This window comes from Apostichopus japonicus, chromosome 6 (genome assembly GCF_037975245.1).
Source record: "Apostichopus japonicus isolate 1M-3 chromosome 6, ASM3797524v1, whole genome shotgun sequence".
Lineage (NCBI taxonomy): Eukaryota > Metazoa > Echinodermata > Holothuroidea > Aspidochirotida > Stichopodidae > Apostichopus > Apostichopus japonicus.
In genome coordinates this window covers 12,885,409-12,903,485 of record NC_092566.1, presented here as the reverse complement: position 1 = coordinate 12,903,485, position 18,077 = coordinate 12,885,409, and the positions used below count along the sequence as shown (strand labels likewise).

General features: G+C 36.4%; 1 protein-coding gene across 1 annotated transcript; it reads left to right on the top strand.

Moving 5' to 3' along the window:
- The first annotated feature begins 1,700 nt into the window (after window positions 1-1,700).
- LOC139969018 (caspase-6-like) lies at window positions 1,701-15,423 on the top strand. The gene is made up of 5 exons (XM_071973712.1): window positions 1,701-2,057; window positions 6,186-6,421; window positions 8,803-8,978; window positions 9,596-9,749; window positions 12,115-15,423. Exons 1-5 carry the CDS (start codon window positions 1,828-1,830, stop codon window positions 12,351-12,353), a joined length of 1,035 nt encoding a protein of 344 aa, XP_071829813.1. The 5' UTR covers window positions 1,701-1,827; the 3' UTR covers window positions 12,354-15,423.
- Window positions 15,424-18,077: the final 2,654 nt, after the last annotated feature.

The following is an 18,077-nucleotide window of genomic DNA, read 5'->3' as shown; positions in this document are numbered from 1 at the left end:
CTGACGACACATGCATTTTAGGTCTTATTGAGAAGAATGGTGACGACACCGGGTATAGGCATGAAATATCCACCTTTACGAATTGGTGTGACGAAAACAGATTACAACTGAATGTGTCTAAAACAAAGGAGCTTGTTGTTGATTTCCGGCGTAGGGGGCACCAACTAGAGAGAATTGAAATTAGGAACGAGCCAGTAGAACAAGTCCATTCTTATAAGTATCTGGGAGTTTCCATTACTGATAAATTAGAGTGGGGTGAACAGGTTAATACTGTCCTGGCCAAAACTAATAAACGTATGTTCTTTCTACGGAAGCTCAATTTATTCAGACTAGACGCCTCTCTCATTTCTTTGTTCTACAATGCGGCCATCGAGACCATTATTACATTCTGCTTGGCTGCATGGGGTGGCAATACGACTGCTAGAGACATGGCTAAGATGAATACACTTGTTAGAAAAGCGAGGCGAGTTTGCCGGTCTGATGATCTCAGATCAGTAGATGAGCTGCTTGTCAGGGTAACTAAAAGAAATATTATGTCAATTACGTCGTAGGAACATCCTCTAGGAAATCAGGTTGAGTATAGCAGTCGAACTGGCAGGCCAATTGTCATCAGATGCCGGACAGAAAGATACAGACGTTCCTTCTTGCCAAGGGCCATTCTTAGCCTTGCCAACGAGTTTTGTAGGAAATAGGGTTTTCTTCTTTTTATATGCCAGTGCATGGATTTTTTATTGTCTTAAGAAATGTATATATTATAAATCATATGTTTTGATGTATTTTTGACTGTTTTATGTATGTTATACTGAGATGGAGTGAACTCCAATTCCTTTTATGGCCAATAAAGATTCTTATATCTTATATCTTATCTAGGGAGTATCTTTACTCAAAAAAAATTCTGTACGCTCCGCGCCAACCTGTGGTGGCGTTCCTCTTAGATAGTGTCGAAAGCGGCCCTACAGACCATTCTCTCCAGGCGCGAAGCCAGGAATTTGCCAAGGGAGGGGCGAAACTGTAGATTCGGCATTGCAAACTATCTAAGCGTAGCGCCACCATGAGTTGGCGCGAAGCGTACAAGAAAATTTTGGCTGAAAATGCCTCCCAGATCGCTGGAAAAGGCACTTCCCAGGCCTTGTAAGTTGCATCCTAGCATTTTCTCTTTTGAAAATACTAGCGATATCATAATAACATTTTAATTTTTTTTTTAAAATATGCTCAAGGGGGGGGGGCTGCCCCCTTCGCCCCCCCCCCTTGGCTATACGCGCCTGATTCCCCCCCCCCCTGACCAATACCCCTAGCTCCGCCACTGGCAACTGCTGAAAGAAGAAGAATTTGCAATGTATTTCTCAATGGTTAAACTTACATTATTATTATTATCATTATTGTTGTAACGACTTCCCCAATAATTATAACCAATATGGAAGGGTAATAACACGGAAAATGATTGTATGTTATTGGCATGTGATGTACTGATGTAATAATGGAAGAATACCTATATAATATGCACATTAACATGTGGAACGCGCTCGGAGCGCACGAAAAATTTTGGTTATATTTTTCGGGCAAGTCGTTACAGCCCCCTCCCCCCCCCCCCCCCCCCGATCAAATGAGGCTCCTACGCCTATGGTCATCACATCAAAGAACAGGTTCTTTTCATCGCATTCAGACTCCTTCTCTTACAATGATCGGGAGCACTCGGCCAATCTTGATAGTATAAAACTTACTTATATGACCCCTTGTAACATCCTGTCGCGAAACAGTGACGACAAGAAGGGTTTCTGCTACTGTTATTCGTGATTTCTTTCGAAATTCAGCTTGATCTTTACAACCATGAGTTCCACAAATCATGATAGTGATCCACCGGGAGACAAAAATGGAAAGCACTCTCAACACGTAACTGAATCGCCTCCTAAAAATGACCCTGAAGGAAATGTCGCCGAACTAGACACCCGTTCGCTTCTTTCCTTTGGCTATGGAAAAACCAATACCCGAACTGAATCGTCCACGGAAAGGCGGCGTGATGTTTCGGGAAAAAGTGATGAAGTATTCCAATTCAAAGAGTAAAACACTTTAGCTCAACATCATCATATTTAGTTGAATATTAGTAACGATATGCACCTCACTATGTCACTTGCAAGTGAAGGCCTAGGCGTACCTTAAGAACTAACACTAACAGTAGCACAGTTGAGTTAGACAAGCCTCGGCCTTAGTTAGTCTTAACGGTAGGTTAAAGTGACCAGACGTTCCAATTTTCCGGTGACATCCCCTAGATTTCTTGGACCGTTCCCGGATTAAAAGTGTCTCCGGACTCATGTACTGCCACTGATCATACCCAAAAAAGGTCCCCTTAAATAAGCTCTACTTTCTTTTCCTATTGCCATATTTTGACTGAAATTGAGGAAGTGTTACAGGCTCCATCTTGTTTGTTCGATGGAAGAATATTTTTTTTATATCCTTGAGATTATTATGGAAGAAGTGTTTGATGTTTTGCATTACTATTCCATTGAGGTATCTTACTACCTGGCACCCACTGTAGCCCAGGCCTATTAAAAAATATTACAACAATATATCTAAACAAAAAAACTGTCCAAATCTTTCTGTGATTGAAATTACATTATACACTTTACTGTAAATTCAGAGTAGGCCTAGGCTACAGTTATCAATTTCTCAAAAAAGAGATGGAAATAAATAAACAAAAATACTAAAACCCTAAGTGATCACACAGTTATCCAAACCAAACTGTAATAGATGCTGGAAAAGTATGATTTACTGTAGCTTCTCGGGTTAACATATTGAGTGGGACACTGTCTCTCCCCTTTGCTGTGGATGTGTTCACCAAAGAATTAGTGTGACCATTTCTTGATTTCATGCAAGAGGCAAAATAAATCTATGATTTGTTGATGGTGTGTGTTTGTATAGTGTGTCTCTGTTGGTGACACCTGCTTGAAAACACTTAACTCAAAAAGATGGGTGAAACTCATTGTATATTTATACTGTATATATATGTATTGATATAGGAGTGTTAGCTCAGTGGTTTAAGCCAGTGCCTTTCAATCATAAGGTCCCAAGTAGTGTTTGCAAAGGGTATACGGGTAGTTCATTACCCGAATGCTACGGGCAGTTTAATTTTTTTATTTTGCAAACCGATGGTTAGGCAAGATTTTTCCATTGACTTACAGTAGTTACTGTAGATGTTAGGCTACCATGTGGTCAAAGATAACAGAAATAATGAAAGTATTCCGGGGAGTTCTGCGTCACCATTTTCAGCGAGTAAACAGATGATTAGGCTAGATTTACCCATAGACTTAGTGTGGTGTTAAGCTACCATGTGGTCGAAGATAACAGCAATAATGAAAGAATTCAAATGGATATCTTATAATTCATCTAGCCTTTGAAGATCCTGCTGGGGTGAAACGTCAGGCCAACTTACTTTTACACATCTTATAACTGCGTCACAATTTCAGCAAATAAACAGATAGTTAGGCTACATTTACCTATAGACTTAGTAGTCTGGTGTTAGGCTATCATGTGGAAGAAATTGAAAGAATTTTCATAATTACTATTTTTTCATTCGTTTATTTCATAGAAGGAAAGTCTGACAAGGAAATTTACGAGATGTTACTAATGGATTATAGACGGGATAACTAAAAACTAATAACCACCAGTGGCTTTTCACTAAACATTTATTCCAAGTGCGACCAAATTGCGGGAATCGCGCAATCTCACAGTTAATGCGAACCCTGCAGTTGGGCCTGCATAATAGTTTAAGAGCTAAATTGGATATTTATATGGTCTGATCCAAAAGAGGTGGAGAGCAAACATAATCAGCAGCGGCAGTGCGATATGTTAGTAGTAATGTTAATTATATGAAGTTAGTTATTAACAAGTTAGTGAAAGACACAGAAGCAAATAGAAATTATTGGGGAAGGTTTTATACCTTATCTTTCAACTATTCAATCATGAAAACGTTGTCAGTGGAGAATATAATTCATTTAGTATAACATCCAATATGTAATTTCTTGAAATTCGCGATACACAAAAAGTAAACATTTTTTTCTGGATACCCGACGGGTATCCAGCTCTTGGGTATCCTGTTCCCAATTTTTGGACCCGTGTTAGCACTACTGTAGTCTCTAGTTCGAGTCACTCCAAGATTAATGTATGTCGTCCAGTTACAGAGTTGTTGACAATTGACAATTCCTAATCATGGACGTTAAATATGAATCTAAGAGACTGACTTCGGTCAGCTTGCGGCTTTGATAAGCCAATGATGGCTTCGATGCAAGTTCCTGCTTGCAGGAGGATATAAAACACATACATATTTATGTGGATCCACCCTATGGAGTACAGGACCTTCAATATTTTCTTTAAAGTACACAGGTCAAAGTCTGAAAGCTTTGTCAACAGGATAACTCAAAACACAAGAAACTCAAATATGTATCTTAGTTGAAATTCATACTTAATATATAGATTCACCATGGTGAGTACAAGAACTATATTGAAATTGTTAGCAGTCAAAGCTCATTTTATGCTGACATAAATTTATATAAGTTATAAAGTTCATAGTGGTTGAACTTCATACTTGTTTGTGGATTCCGCTTGATAAGTACAAGAATCCATTTGACCTTGGTAGAAGTCAAAAGTCGTATCAGGTAAACAGAGGTTAAAGTGTGAAAACTGTAAACATAACTCAAAAAGTACATCTTAGCTGAACTTCATACTGAGTACATAGATCTCACTTGGGGAGTAATAGAACCCACACATTTACCTTTCTCCTTAAAGAGAGGTTAAGCTACAGTACAGAAATGAACACACTATGACATCATTGGCAATGATATCATACCGAAGGTTACTTTATTGGTAGAGATCTGATATTACAGTAGGTGCACAGACAGGTGTAGGGTTTCTGTTGTAGAGTGTTACTGTGGAGGTCAAAGTGTAAGTGGTTTACTGGAACTTAGAAGTTGGAAAAGTATATTATTATGTTGATGGCTTTTAAACAGAAACTGTTTGTAAAACTTAGTAATCTTTCTGGGAAGTCTAATGTAGGAGGACTTCCTGTCTGTGCTACTAGAAAAGAGATTGTATAGGTGAACCTCGGGTAAGGGCACTAAGGGGAAGGAGAAGATAATGGTAAAATGCTCTCATTTATAAAAGTAAATACATTATTGTGTAAGTGAATTAGTACATCAGTACATATTTGCAACATCATTGTATTTGTTGGTGTTCATCATAAGTTAAAGTAAAAAAATCATATTGTTTTAGTACATCATGTTCATTAGGTAATCGTGCACAATTAGCACATCATCATGTAAGTTAATCATCATATCATTTTCTTACTTACTGTAGTTCTGTTTTAGAGTAGAATGTGATCATAAATGGTGGTCCAGTAGTCATTTAGCTCTGTGCTGACATGTAAATACCTAACTTTCTCTAATGCATTATGTTACAGGATTGGACTGTGGGTTGCAATAGCATTGGGTAGAGGGTATGGCTAACAGATCTTGCCTTAGGGGTTGATTGAAAAGCTAGGGCATGAACCAATTAATGACTTCAAAATAAATGATCAAAAAGTTGCTGTTGATTTTCTGTTGATTTAGTTCAATTGATGAAGTTACCTGTATGCAACTTAAACAAAATCATTGTGGGATCCTTCTGATTCAGATCTAACCAGCCTTGGTGATTAACACAAGCTCATACATAATATGACATCACAATAGCTACAGCTTAGGTGTCTTCATCATTATCATCTTCACCAATGTTTATAAGGAGCAGTCCAGAAATTTATCTTGTAAGTAATACATTTCTTTCCATTTCAACACAGATGGAAACAGACATTGCCTTAAATGTTACATGTTAATATGCAACACACAAACTTTCTCTTTTGGTAAAGTCATCAAGTTTCTTACATTAATCAGTAGACATTCAGCAGAAATCAAGGAAATTGTAATTGAAGTTTGAAAGAGCCAAAAAGGAGTCAAAGCAGATACCTTTGCATTGTGTGGTAATGGTTTTTTTAAAGTGAATGTACGTAGTACTGTACGTAGTACTGTACTTGACAGTAATTAGATACGATAAACAGATGCTGATGTTGTTGGTAATGAAACACATACAGTACTACAGCTTAAAGGTATTCAGAAAGGATAAAATAACTGATTGTTGATGCAATCCTTTTTATATTGTTTTAGGCTTCTTGATGAGCTTGCAGATCTCCAGCTTCCTACTTACAAAATGAACCATGCAAAACGAGGAATTGCTGTCATCTTTAATAACGAAACTTTTGATTGGTCAACGAGAATGAACAGGAGAGTTGGAACCCAAAAAGATGTTGAAAATTTACAGAATTATCTCGGTCTGCTCGGTTTTGAAGTCAATGTGCTACAAGATAGAAGTACTGATGAAATTAAGCATACATTATACCAAGGTAAGACCCTAGATATAAAGATGTTTTTCAATGTGATGCAATTTTAATGAATTTCCTTGTTCAGAGTTTTCTTAAAGGTTTGCTGCAACAACAATTGTCTCACCAGAGGGAAATTGACCTGGTAACAATTTCAAAACATTGATACCCCATCTAAGGTACACAAGGTTAATGGTTTTTGATGGAGGTATATGATCATTTTAGGTCAGTTGCCATGGAAAGGTGAAGACATTTACAACATGTTATATCATATTGGAGAAGTACAGAAGATGTAAATGTTGCATTATCAGTACAGAGAGCAAATGTCCTGTGGTGGTGATCAAAGGTAACTAAAGGGCATCAGAGTTTAAAGATGATCATCTACAAGACTAATTTCTTCATTAGTTAAAATATATCTTCTTTCTCCAAATGGTGTATTATTGTAGGTTGATAATAAGCTTTACCATGTATGATAACAATAACTTTGGTCTCAATTTTAAGTAAATACACATTTCAAGAGTGAGTTGAGCATAAGTTTCAAATATTTGCAACTGTTTTGTACAGTTCAAAGGTTTATGTATAAAGCTAAATAATTCAATACAAACAGATTCATTGGAAATTTGTGATGAATATCTCTGTTTCAATGCTAAGTAGGTAACATGATACCAGCTACTAGGACATGATTGTTAGATAGTTCAGAATATGAGTTCATGGTGAGAGTCAGTACATAGAAGAGTCTAATTTGTGATGAATCTTTGTGTCAATGCTTAGCAGGTAACATGATACCAGCTACTTGGACATGATTGTTAGATAGTTCAGAATATGAGTTCATGGTGAGAGTCAGTACATAGAAGAGTCTAATTTCTGATGAATCTTTGTGTCAATGCTTAGCAGGTAACATGATACCAGCTACTTGGACATGATTGTTAGATAGTTCAGAATATACGTTCATGGTGAGAGTCAGTACATAGAAGAGTCTAATTTGTGATGAATCTCTGTGTCAATGCTTAGCAGGTAACAAGATACCAGCTACTTGGACATGATTGTTAGATAGTTCAGAATACAGTATGAGTTCATGGTGAGAGTCAGTACATAGAAGAGTCTAATTTCTGATGAATCTCTGTGTCAATGCTAAGCAGGTAACATGATACTAGCTCCAGTACTTGGACATGATTGTTAGATAGTTCAGAATATTAGTTCATGGTGAGAGTCAGTACATAGAAGAGTCTAATTTATGATGAATCTTTGTGTCAATGCTTAGCAGGTAACATGATACCAGCTACTTGGACATGATTGTTAGTTAGTTCAGAATATTAGTTCATGGTGAGAGTCAGTATATAGAAGAGACTAATTTGTGATGAATCTTTGTGTCAATGCTAAGCAGATAACATGATACCAGCTACTTGGACATGATTGTTAGATAGTTCAGAATATGAGTTCATGTTGAGAGTCAGTACATAGAAGAGTCTAATTTATGATGAATCTCTGTGTCAATGCTAAGCAAGTAACAAGATACCAGCTACTTGGACATGATTGTTAGATAGTTCAGAATATGAGTTCATGGTGAGAGTCAGTACATAGAAGAGTCTAATTTCTGATGAATCTCTGTGTCAATGCTAAGCAGGTAACATGATACTAGCTCCAGTACTTGGACATGATTGTTAGATAGTTCAGAATATTAGTTCATGGTGAGAGTCAGTACATAGAAGAGTCAAATTTATGATGAATCTTTGTGTCAATGCTTAGCAGGTAACATGATACCAGCTACTTGGACATGATTGTTAGTTAGTTCAGAATATTAGTTCATGGTGAGAGTCAGTATATAGAAGAGACTAATTTGTGATGAATCTTTGTGTCAATGCTAAGCAGGTAACATGATACCAGCTACTTGGACATGATTGTTAGATAGTTCAGAATATGAGTTCATGGTGAGAGTCAGTACATAGAAGAGTCTAATTTATGATGAATCTCTGTGTCAATGCTAAGCAAGTAACAAGATACCAGCTACTTGGACATGATTGTTAGATAGTTCAGAATATGAGTTCATGGTGAGAGTCAGTACATAGAAGAGTCTAATTTATGATGAATCTCTGTGTCAATGCTAAGCAGGTAACATGATACTAGCTCCAGTACTTGGACATGATTGTTAGATAGTTCAGAATATTAGTTCATGGTGAGAGTCAGTACATAGAAGAGTCTAATTTATGATGAATCTTTGTGTCAATGCTTAGCAGGTAACATGATACCAGCTACTTGGACATGATTGTTAGTTAGTTCAGAATATTAGTTCATGGTGAGAGTCAGTATGTACATAGAAGAGTCTAATTTCTGATGAATCTCTTATAATTTTAAAAGAAACTATCAATATAATGCATTTTCCAATTAAATATGTCTGCTTTTCATAGTCTCCAAGCTGGACCACTCAGATTCAGATTGCTTCCTGTGTGCTTTTCTCACTCATGGAGATGATGGGGTAATCTATGGAAGAGATGGAACAACAGAGTTGCAAGAGTTGTTTGATTTATTCAGAGGAGAAAAATGCCCCTCTTTGGTTGGGAAACCAAAAGTATTTTTCATTCAGGTAAATATGTTTAATATTCAAAATAACATGTTTATGAGTATGTCACCAACTTGGAAGTGTTTTACATCGCAAAGAACAATTAATCAAGTTCAAATAAATTCAACAAAACAAACCTGAAGTCAATACATACTGTACATGTATATAAACCTTTTGATTGCGAATGATTATTTAAAAATTGTTTAATTTATAACTGTGTTAATTTGATTTTGAACACTCTCAATGTGAACCATGTGCAGCAAAATGTTAATTTGAAGGGACTAGCACATTGGTGATTGCACATGAAGCAGTCTTTGAATCTTAATTCCCAGAGATCTTTCCCAGAATGCTAACAATTAAATAATGACAAAAATGTTAAAGAATTCTGAAAATCATAAGAAATTCATGTGATTTCACAATTCTTTTCCAATCGTTAAATTGGTATTTGGTTCTGGTGTTTGGAAGTTACAATATACCTTTGTACAAAGCAATGGAGTCCTTACAGTGACTTGTCAGATGTACAACATAGTAGTAATGGCACAAAAGGTACCTTTTAACAGAAAATGTTATGCATAATTTGATGGCCATTATTATTTTAAGTCAATATAAACTAAATGTGGTGAAAAATTCAATACTAATAGGCATGCCGAGGAGAGCAACATGAAGTTGGTGTTATTGAAGCAGATAGTGGGGATCAGACAGACTCCAGGGGTTCAGTCACCACCATTTCTCAGGGATCCATACCTACCATTCCAGCAGGGGCTGACTTTTTATTATCCTACTCTGCCACACAAGGTAGGACAAATCAAGTGTCACACTGATCAAGTGAGAAAATGCATTTCAAAGCAAGTCACTAGATTTGTTATAACAGTCTCAATTTACAGTTATTAAAAAAATTTGAAATGATATTTGAAGATTTGATATGTTTTGTATTGCTATATAATGCTGATGGGCAGATATAGTCTGGTGGCAAAGAATTGTAAAGGAATCATTTTTAAAATGGTGAAAGTAAATTTGTTACTTTAACATGCAGATATCCTTCTATCGTTGCTATCTCAAAAGCATCCAAACTATATATTGGACTATGAACTATGAATATAGGATAGGGTAGTTTAACTAAGAATTAGGGCTAAACATATGTTTACTGATTAGACTCCTTGCTGAAGGCAAAAGGGTTCTAATTATGGTCATGGCATGTTTATTAGTGTGTACCTTAGCTTTTAAGCACAAAAAATCAATAACTACACTATGGTTGAACTTGACATACATGGCATGTAGATCTACTGTACCCCCACTGAGTGCAAGAACCAGAACGGTTATGAAGGTCAACAGTTGGGTCAAAGACTGAAAAACATGTGTGTCAAAGTAAAGTTGAGATGAACCTCAGGTGTGGTATGTGCATCTACTTCAGTATGGGCAATGTACCAGTTGATTTTTGTAGAGGTCAAAGGCCACTTGAGGCCAACAGAGATCAAAGTCTGAAAAGGGTGTACACACTATAACTTCCAAAAACCATAGCTCTGATGAACTTCATACTTTGTATGTGCATTTGCTTTTGCAAGTACTAGAAGCCTGTTGTTTTCTGTGGAGGTCAAAAGTCATTTGAGGTCACTAGAGGTCAAATACTGAAAATCTTGCAAGCTCAATAACTTCAACTGCAAATATTGGATGATCTCCGTGCTTGTTAAGTGAATGCAAGTAAGTGAGTACAACAAGTCTTTATCGATTTTTTATTGATGTGAAATCTCATTTGTGGTCAGCAGTGGTCAAAGTCTGGAGTAAAAAACTTTGCAAATCTGATAACTTCCAAAGCTGAAAAGCATTTAAATACGATAACTTTCAAAGTGAAGTTTGACCGAAATGCACACAAGGTATGTAGATTCACCTTACTTATTACTAGGAACCTCTTGTTTTGTGGAGGGCACAGGGCATTAGACTTCATCAAAGGTCAGTATCTGAAAACTTTAAATATAAACTATAAATTCCTTTAAAAAGAAAAGGTAGGTGAACTTCATACCAAGTTTGTAGTTTCCCATTAATGACCAGAATTATTATTCCATCTGTGAAGGTCACAGGTGATTCAAGTGAAAACTTGAAGCTCTTGTGTGCATTTATTTTACTCTGTTGAAACGTGGCAGGGAAACACTAAGCCTGCTGTCTTGAGCACACTTCAGGGTGCCTACGTCTGCATTATAAATCACTACTGGTTCTCATTCATCTTACTCTTATTTTCTATGTTAGCTTTAATGTCACTAGCTTTAAGCTACATTGTTCTAATGTTAATTTTGACTTGTGCCCTAGATGGAAGGACACGGTCATGATTGAAAGAAATTTAACAATATGCTTTTGGCGACTACGTTTGTATTTTTAATGTGTAATGAGAGTATGTTCAGTAATATTTGTCACTTTTGTATACCAAAACCCTTCTTCTGTGTTGGAATATTGTTAATGCTCAAACTGTAAAACTATTGTAAGATTAAGTAATGGTAGAGGTGTGTTTTATAGTTCCAACTACAGTATGAGAATGATCTTCGTTATCTCTGGGAGGCACAAAGTAAGCTCACATTATTTACAATTTAGTGATTCAATTTTTCCTAGGCTTGTCCCTTGTAGAAATGGTAAAAGAAAAACCAAGTACTTCTTGAATTAAGAAATAAAAAGAATAAATATCATGTTATTCCGAAGCACAGTGAGGTTAATACAGGCCTTGAAATTCTGGCTAACTTCCAGTGCATTTTACTTTTTGCAAGTAGAAGAAAAAAGGCACTTGCATTTTGCTGCCGGTAGACATTTAGAACACAAACAACTAATAAGAAATGGAAACAATGGTAACAATGGTCAGTTGAAAAGTCAGCAAGATTTCCGTACTTACAAAAGCTGACTGCTTATTATCAACCAATCTTATAGAGCTTCACCCACAAGCTTGGATACTTACCAATTTGTGTTGTACAGTCTTTTTCAGGTAGATGCCAATGGGAACATGCTTTAGTCAGAAGGACTGGCATGTTCTATGTACTGGCTAGAACTGTAAAATTCTAGGCCTGATAGTGTGACCTGTTTCACGTGAATCAGAAATCTTTAGTGTTCAGTTAACACCAGCAAGAATTGAAATACTTTTATATATTGTGTTACCAACAGTGAATTGTATTGTTTTCCATAGGTTATTACTCTCATAGGGATACAGCTTTTGGATCCTGGTACATACAAGCTCTCAGTAAAGTGTTGGAAACTCATGCTACCACTCTGGAATTCACACAGATCCTGACATTGGTCAACCAGCTAGTAGCAAAAAGGGCAGTAGAGAGGTGCTTGGATCCACGGATGATTGGCAAGAAGCAAATACCATGCTTTGTTTCTATGCTGACAAAAAGATTAATATTCACACCAAAAAAGAAGTAGTAATTGAATGTAAAATTCTTTTAACAACGATGTTCCTTTCTATAATCCCTATTTTAGAATTAAAGCAGCTTTTTGAGTGAATTCTTGTTCAGTTACAAAATCCCAATTGCTTTTTAGTGTGTCTGGGTGACAAAATGTAAAATTGATTTGACTCCATTAATAACTCTCTCATTAACCTCCAAGTGGTGAAATCCATTGAATGTGTTGGAGGTGTGATCATTTGCCAATCTCATCTTGAGTAATGCTCAGTAGGTTTGGAAATATTGCAAAATAAACCCCAAAAGCTGCTTTGAGTTTACCTAGTTTTAAACTGAACTCACAGTAGGAAAACAGATCAGCACCTTCTGGATAGTTTCATAGCTTATTTAAGTGATTCTTTGCATTTCGAACCATGAAAAAAATGAGGTTTTACCAAGCTCATTTTGCCAAATATGTTTTATTACTTAAGTAATTAATGATATCAACATTTATCCGCTGAAGATAGATTTGATTCCTGTATTCTGTTATGCCGTGCCTCTTGATTGTAATGCATATTCAGTACAGCAAAGCTGATCGTGGATGCGTTTAGCAGACTAGTGACAACAGTAGTAAGTGTGCAAAACCTAGCATATGGTCACGCATAATTCTACACTTGGTATCACAGACCTTCGGTCATGGTCACAATGTCTCTCTGCCTAGGCCTAATAGCGTAACCTTATCAGAACTAGGTCTCTGACTAGGCTACTAATAGCATACTAAGACCTAGGCTTCTAACTGTAGTACTAGTACGCCTACTAACCATAGCAGATAGCTTCAGTTCTGACTTGGATGAAGCTGATCAAAGGAACACTGACTTACCAACTTTATTGTGTATTCAATTCGGCAATAATCTCGCTTCTATAATATGCAAAGAGTTTTTGATGATAAATCCTTAACGCAGAGGAAGAATTAGGTTGAGGAGAAAACAGCAGGGTTCAACTATATAACAAGATTTGCATGTACTATGTACGAATACTACTGGCAGAGCTAAGTAAATATATACAGGCCATGAGGCAGTTATTTTTGGACCATGAATATGGGAGAAGCCCGCAATTAAATCTAAAACTAAAACTTGACTATTATGCATGTGTTACACCGGTAACACTGTCGGTGTTTAGCTTTGCTTATTCATGACTAAACACACATTTAGGTGTGGTCTAGCTCTTATGTTGACAATTGGTTTTTCAGACCGAATGAGAATCGGTTTATCAAACGAAATCTAAAACTTAAACTTGACTACAATGAATGTGTTTAACTGGTAATACTGTCACTGTTCAGTGTTGCATATTCATTTCTAAACTCACATCTAGGCGTGGTCTACATCTTATAATGAGAATTGGGGTTTTTTAAATGCTGTAAAATTTTTACCATTTTTACACCGTTTCAGTTAGTTTTAACAACTGTCACTGTCATTTCCAGTCATTAAATGACATATTTCAGATTTTCAGCCATGAACAAACAATGGTGGTACATTGAAACATTAAGAAAATATAACATCAACATCTCATGTTTTTCCTTTTTCGGTACGCACGTAATTACTTAAACAGAATGAAGTGGACAGTACAAACACATGTAGTATTTTAAAGGCAGCATTTCTCAACATTTTTTTTGTACAATAGTATCCCTCCACCTGTGATTGAGATGGGTCAAGTGGAGAAATAGCAATTATGTGCTTTATAGTGCTTTTAGCTTTGAATGTGCAATGTAGTGTTCATAAATTCCATTAATATGGAACAATTTAATAAGACTTTATACTGTTAATACAGTGATCAGTATTAACATAAGTAAATTTAATCATAGTATTTTAAAAAGTTTATAACTCAACCCATTCCTACTGTTAAAATAATAACATAACCTCTGATATCATATTGGTTAACTTTGTTATTGCTTTCTGGAAAGATATTTCAGCATTGCTATGAAAATTAACTACTACTTGCCTATTTCATCACAATTTCCTTCTTAACACAGAGAGCATGTAAAAGGATTTTTTTATACAGAGTTTCTCTAAATGAACACATCCTATGAGGTAAATGTTGTCATGATGCCAACTTACATAAATGTTGTTTTCCCTGCCATCATGCCAACTTATATAATTGTTGTTTTTCTCTTTGATTATACTTTTAACTTTCACTTTAAACTTTTATTTTAAACTTTTTAATAGATCTGTTTCTTGACGTTTATTCTGGAAAGGGTGTAATAACTCTTGAAGGAAAAGGGATAAGTTAAACAGCTGTAGTAACCAGCTTAGATTAAAACATCCGACCCAGGAAGCATTGCCTCCCCAGTGAGCTCTTGAGAAGTCATAGTTGCTGTAAGGAGCAACTTTCAGTGACATTAATGCAGTTGTATCATTTGGTTCAGTATTTGTAACTGCAATAAGTATTGACTGTAAGGTTCATAACTGATGTGGATGAGTGTTATGTTTTCTGCAGATATATCATTTAATAACATGCTTTATCTCTATTGTGAAGTACTTAATGGGATTAGAAAACATAACACTCATCCACATCAGTTATGAACCTTACAGTCAATACTTATTGCAGTTATAGGTGAAACAGAGCGGTGTTCTGCAGATGTAATTGTACATTAACTATCAACCTTTATAAGGTACTTTTGGGTACGTATTTGTTCTACAAGAAGGCATGGTACTTATCTCTTAAGCTACTTAAGCTACTTTCTTGCAATGCTTATCAGCCAAAGTTATGCTTTGAAGTAAATAACACTTCTTTTTTTACTTCTCAAAATCTTTATAAAAGAGGTCAAGAGGACTTAAAAAATGAGAGCACACTCAGGAAAAAATGTAATGACTCATTTTTGTCCGTGAACATTTGAAAAAAAAGCACAGTTACTGTAACTTGTACTATTCAGAGGATATTTTAAACCTAATATTTGACTGTTTGAGAAATCGGGCATGATCAAAGTGTGAGCTCTTGTATGTTGTGTCTCTAATTTCACTAATTAGAAAGTACAGGTAGTAAAAATGTAATATTGCCCACTGAATTGTATTACTAAATAGGAGACAATATTAATATCATACATATGACAACTGGCACCAGAATTGAGTTTTGTCATCATTGTCCTGCCATTTTGTTTCACCGATGTTGTTGAATTGTGGATATCAGACGCATTCACACGTGCCAGCAGGGTGGTGTTTACGGAAGCGTAGAAGGGACATGGTGATGAAAGAAACAAACTCGTTAAAATGACAAAATTCAGAAAAATGACGTTTTGCCGAGTATAAAAACTCGTCAAAACGACAAAATTATTAAATTTGCCGAGATGCAACAAGTCGTCAAAATGACAAAATTCTGAAAATTGACGTTTTGCCGAGTGTAACAACTCGTCAAAACGACAAAATTATTAAATTTGCCGAGATGCAACAAGTTGTCAAAATGACAAAAATCTGAATTTTAACGTTTTGCCGAGATATAACAAGTCGTCAAAATGACAAAAATTTGAAAATTGACGTTTTGCCGAGATACAACAAGTCGTCAAAATGACAAAATTTGGAGAATTGACGTTTTGCCGAGATACAACAAGTCGTCAAAATGAAACAAATCTGAAAATTGACGTTTTGAGTTTTGAATTTTCAAATTTTTGTCATTTTGACGACTTGTTGTATCTCGGCAAAACGTCAATTTTCAAAATTTTGTCATTTTGACGACTTGTATCTCGGCAAAACGTTAATTTTCAGATTTTTGTCTTTTTGATGAGTTATTGTATCTCGGCAAAACGTCAATTTTCAGAATTTTGTCATATTGACGACTTGTTGCATCTCGGCTAATTTAATAATTTTGTCGTTTTGACGAGTTTTAAACTCGGCAAAACGTCATATTTCTGAATTTTGTTATTTTGACGAGTTTGTTTTCTTTCATCACCATGTCCCTTCTACGCTTCCGTAGGTGTTAGAGATAGAGAAACAAAGAATTATTGAACCTATATGCGTTACTGCCTGTAAGCTTCTGACCCATTGATACATCACTGATGAACTATAGGGACTATCTTGGCTTCCGCTACACTAAAACCTGACTTGAGCTGTTACATCCACATATAACTAGTATTACCAATAATACATGTTGAACTGTGAAGATGGTGATGCAGTCAGTTCCCGCCCAGATGGACCTTTGATAACATTTTCATTTAGATCAGCTTTTCTTACTATTTGCAGGAATTTATAGGAATTATATTTTCATAAAATGGGTGAACACGTATAAACTGATTCATAGTACTTGTAAATGATCAACCAAGGACCAGTAAACACAGATATATACTGCTGTTGATTTGATTTAATCTAAAAGTCCTCTTCATAGTGTTGTTTATATGGTGTCATTGTCTGAGCATTTTCTAGGAAGTGAAAGCTTCAGCATTCCTCGGGAAGGATAATTGTACTTAGTTTCTAATAACCATCTCGCCCAACTGCCATTTCGCCCAACCAGCCTGGTCATCAAGGGCGGCGGAACCGGGGGGGCACAGGGGGCACGTGCCCCCCCCCACTTTTCCTCAGGTTAAAATTGTGCCCTTTTTCTACATAAAAATTGAGGTGTCTCAAGTTAGCAAGAGGCCAGGGAACCAGAATGAACACTCGAGAAGGGCCGTTTCCGGCCATCTGAGGGGTTTGTAAAACCAAAAATTTTCTTGTACGCTCCGCGCCAACCGATGGTGGCGCTCCGCTCAGATAGTCGTGCATATAACTTTGCAAATCCTGGCTACGCCTGTGGGTCAAACTCAAAGCTATTTCGAATGGAAAAAAATTGTTAAGATATTAACAAGAAATAAACTCTAATTCAGAAGATTCCTACATTAGCAACTAGCATGATGTCACCTCATTTTGTCTCAAAAGAAAACTTGTTCCTTGTTTCCCAATTTGCACATTGGATATTGCAGTGCTAGTATGCATTTTTCCTTGGGGGGGGGGGGGGGGGGCGTTGATGGAGTGATGTGTATACGCAAATAAGATAATACAATAAGAGTTATAAAGGGTACTAAATAAAAGGCTGCATCAGTCCAATCGAATTTCTGCAAAGTGCCCTTTGATGTCGGTGCCCCCCCCAGATTAAAAGTGCTTCCGCCGCCCTTGCTGGTCATTTCGCCCAACCAGCCTGGTCATTTCGCCCAACCAGCCTGGTCATTTCGCCAAATTAGCCTGGTCATTTCGCCCAACCAGCATGGTCATTTCGCCCAACAAGCATGGTCATTTCGCCCAACCTTGTTGGTCATTTCGCCCAACCTTTTTTTTACTAATATTCAGTCAGAATAATATTACTTTTTCTATTTCACTAGTTCAATTTGATTTATTTTGGGTTATGTTACTTCGTGGTAGGTAAATAAAGTGAGGTCCGCTCGATATCGATCGGAGTCTAAGCAGTTATTTCGGGTGTAATGGGAGGATTACACTACTTTAGGCGGTTACGCATACAATGGAAGTTATTTTATTACACAAACAAAGGGGAATCGGTGTGGAATAATATCACCTTTTCTATTTCACTAGTTCAATTTGGTTTATTAATCCACACTATTATGCTTGAAGACTTCGGTCAAGCGAATATCAAGTCCGCCAGGCATTAATCAAGGGTATTGTTTATCTAGTTCTACGTAGTGTTAATTTAATGTTATACAAACAAAGGGGAATCGGTCTCCATAAAAACCTATCAAACCTAACCCCTAAAACACTGATCAATCCTACCGACAAGGGCGGCGGAAGCACTT

Coding starts and splice junctions, on each gene's coding strand:
- LOC139969018 (XM_071973712.1), top strand. CDS start 1,828: ATGAGTTCCACAAATCATGATAGTGATCCACCGGGAGACAAAAATGGA. Junction 8,979..9,595: donor CAAAAGTATTTTTCATTCAG/GTAAATATGTTT, acceptor CAATACTAATAG/GCATGCCGAGGAGAGCAACA. Junction 9,750..12,114: donor ATCCTACTCTGCCACACAAG/GTAGGACAAATC, acceptor TGTTTTCCATAG/GTTATTACTCTCATAGGGAT.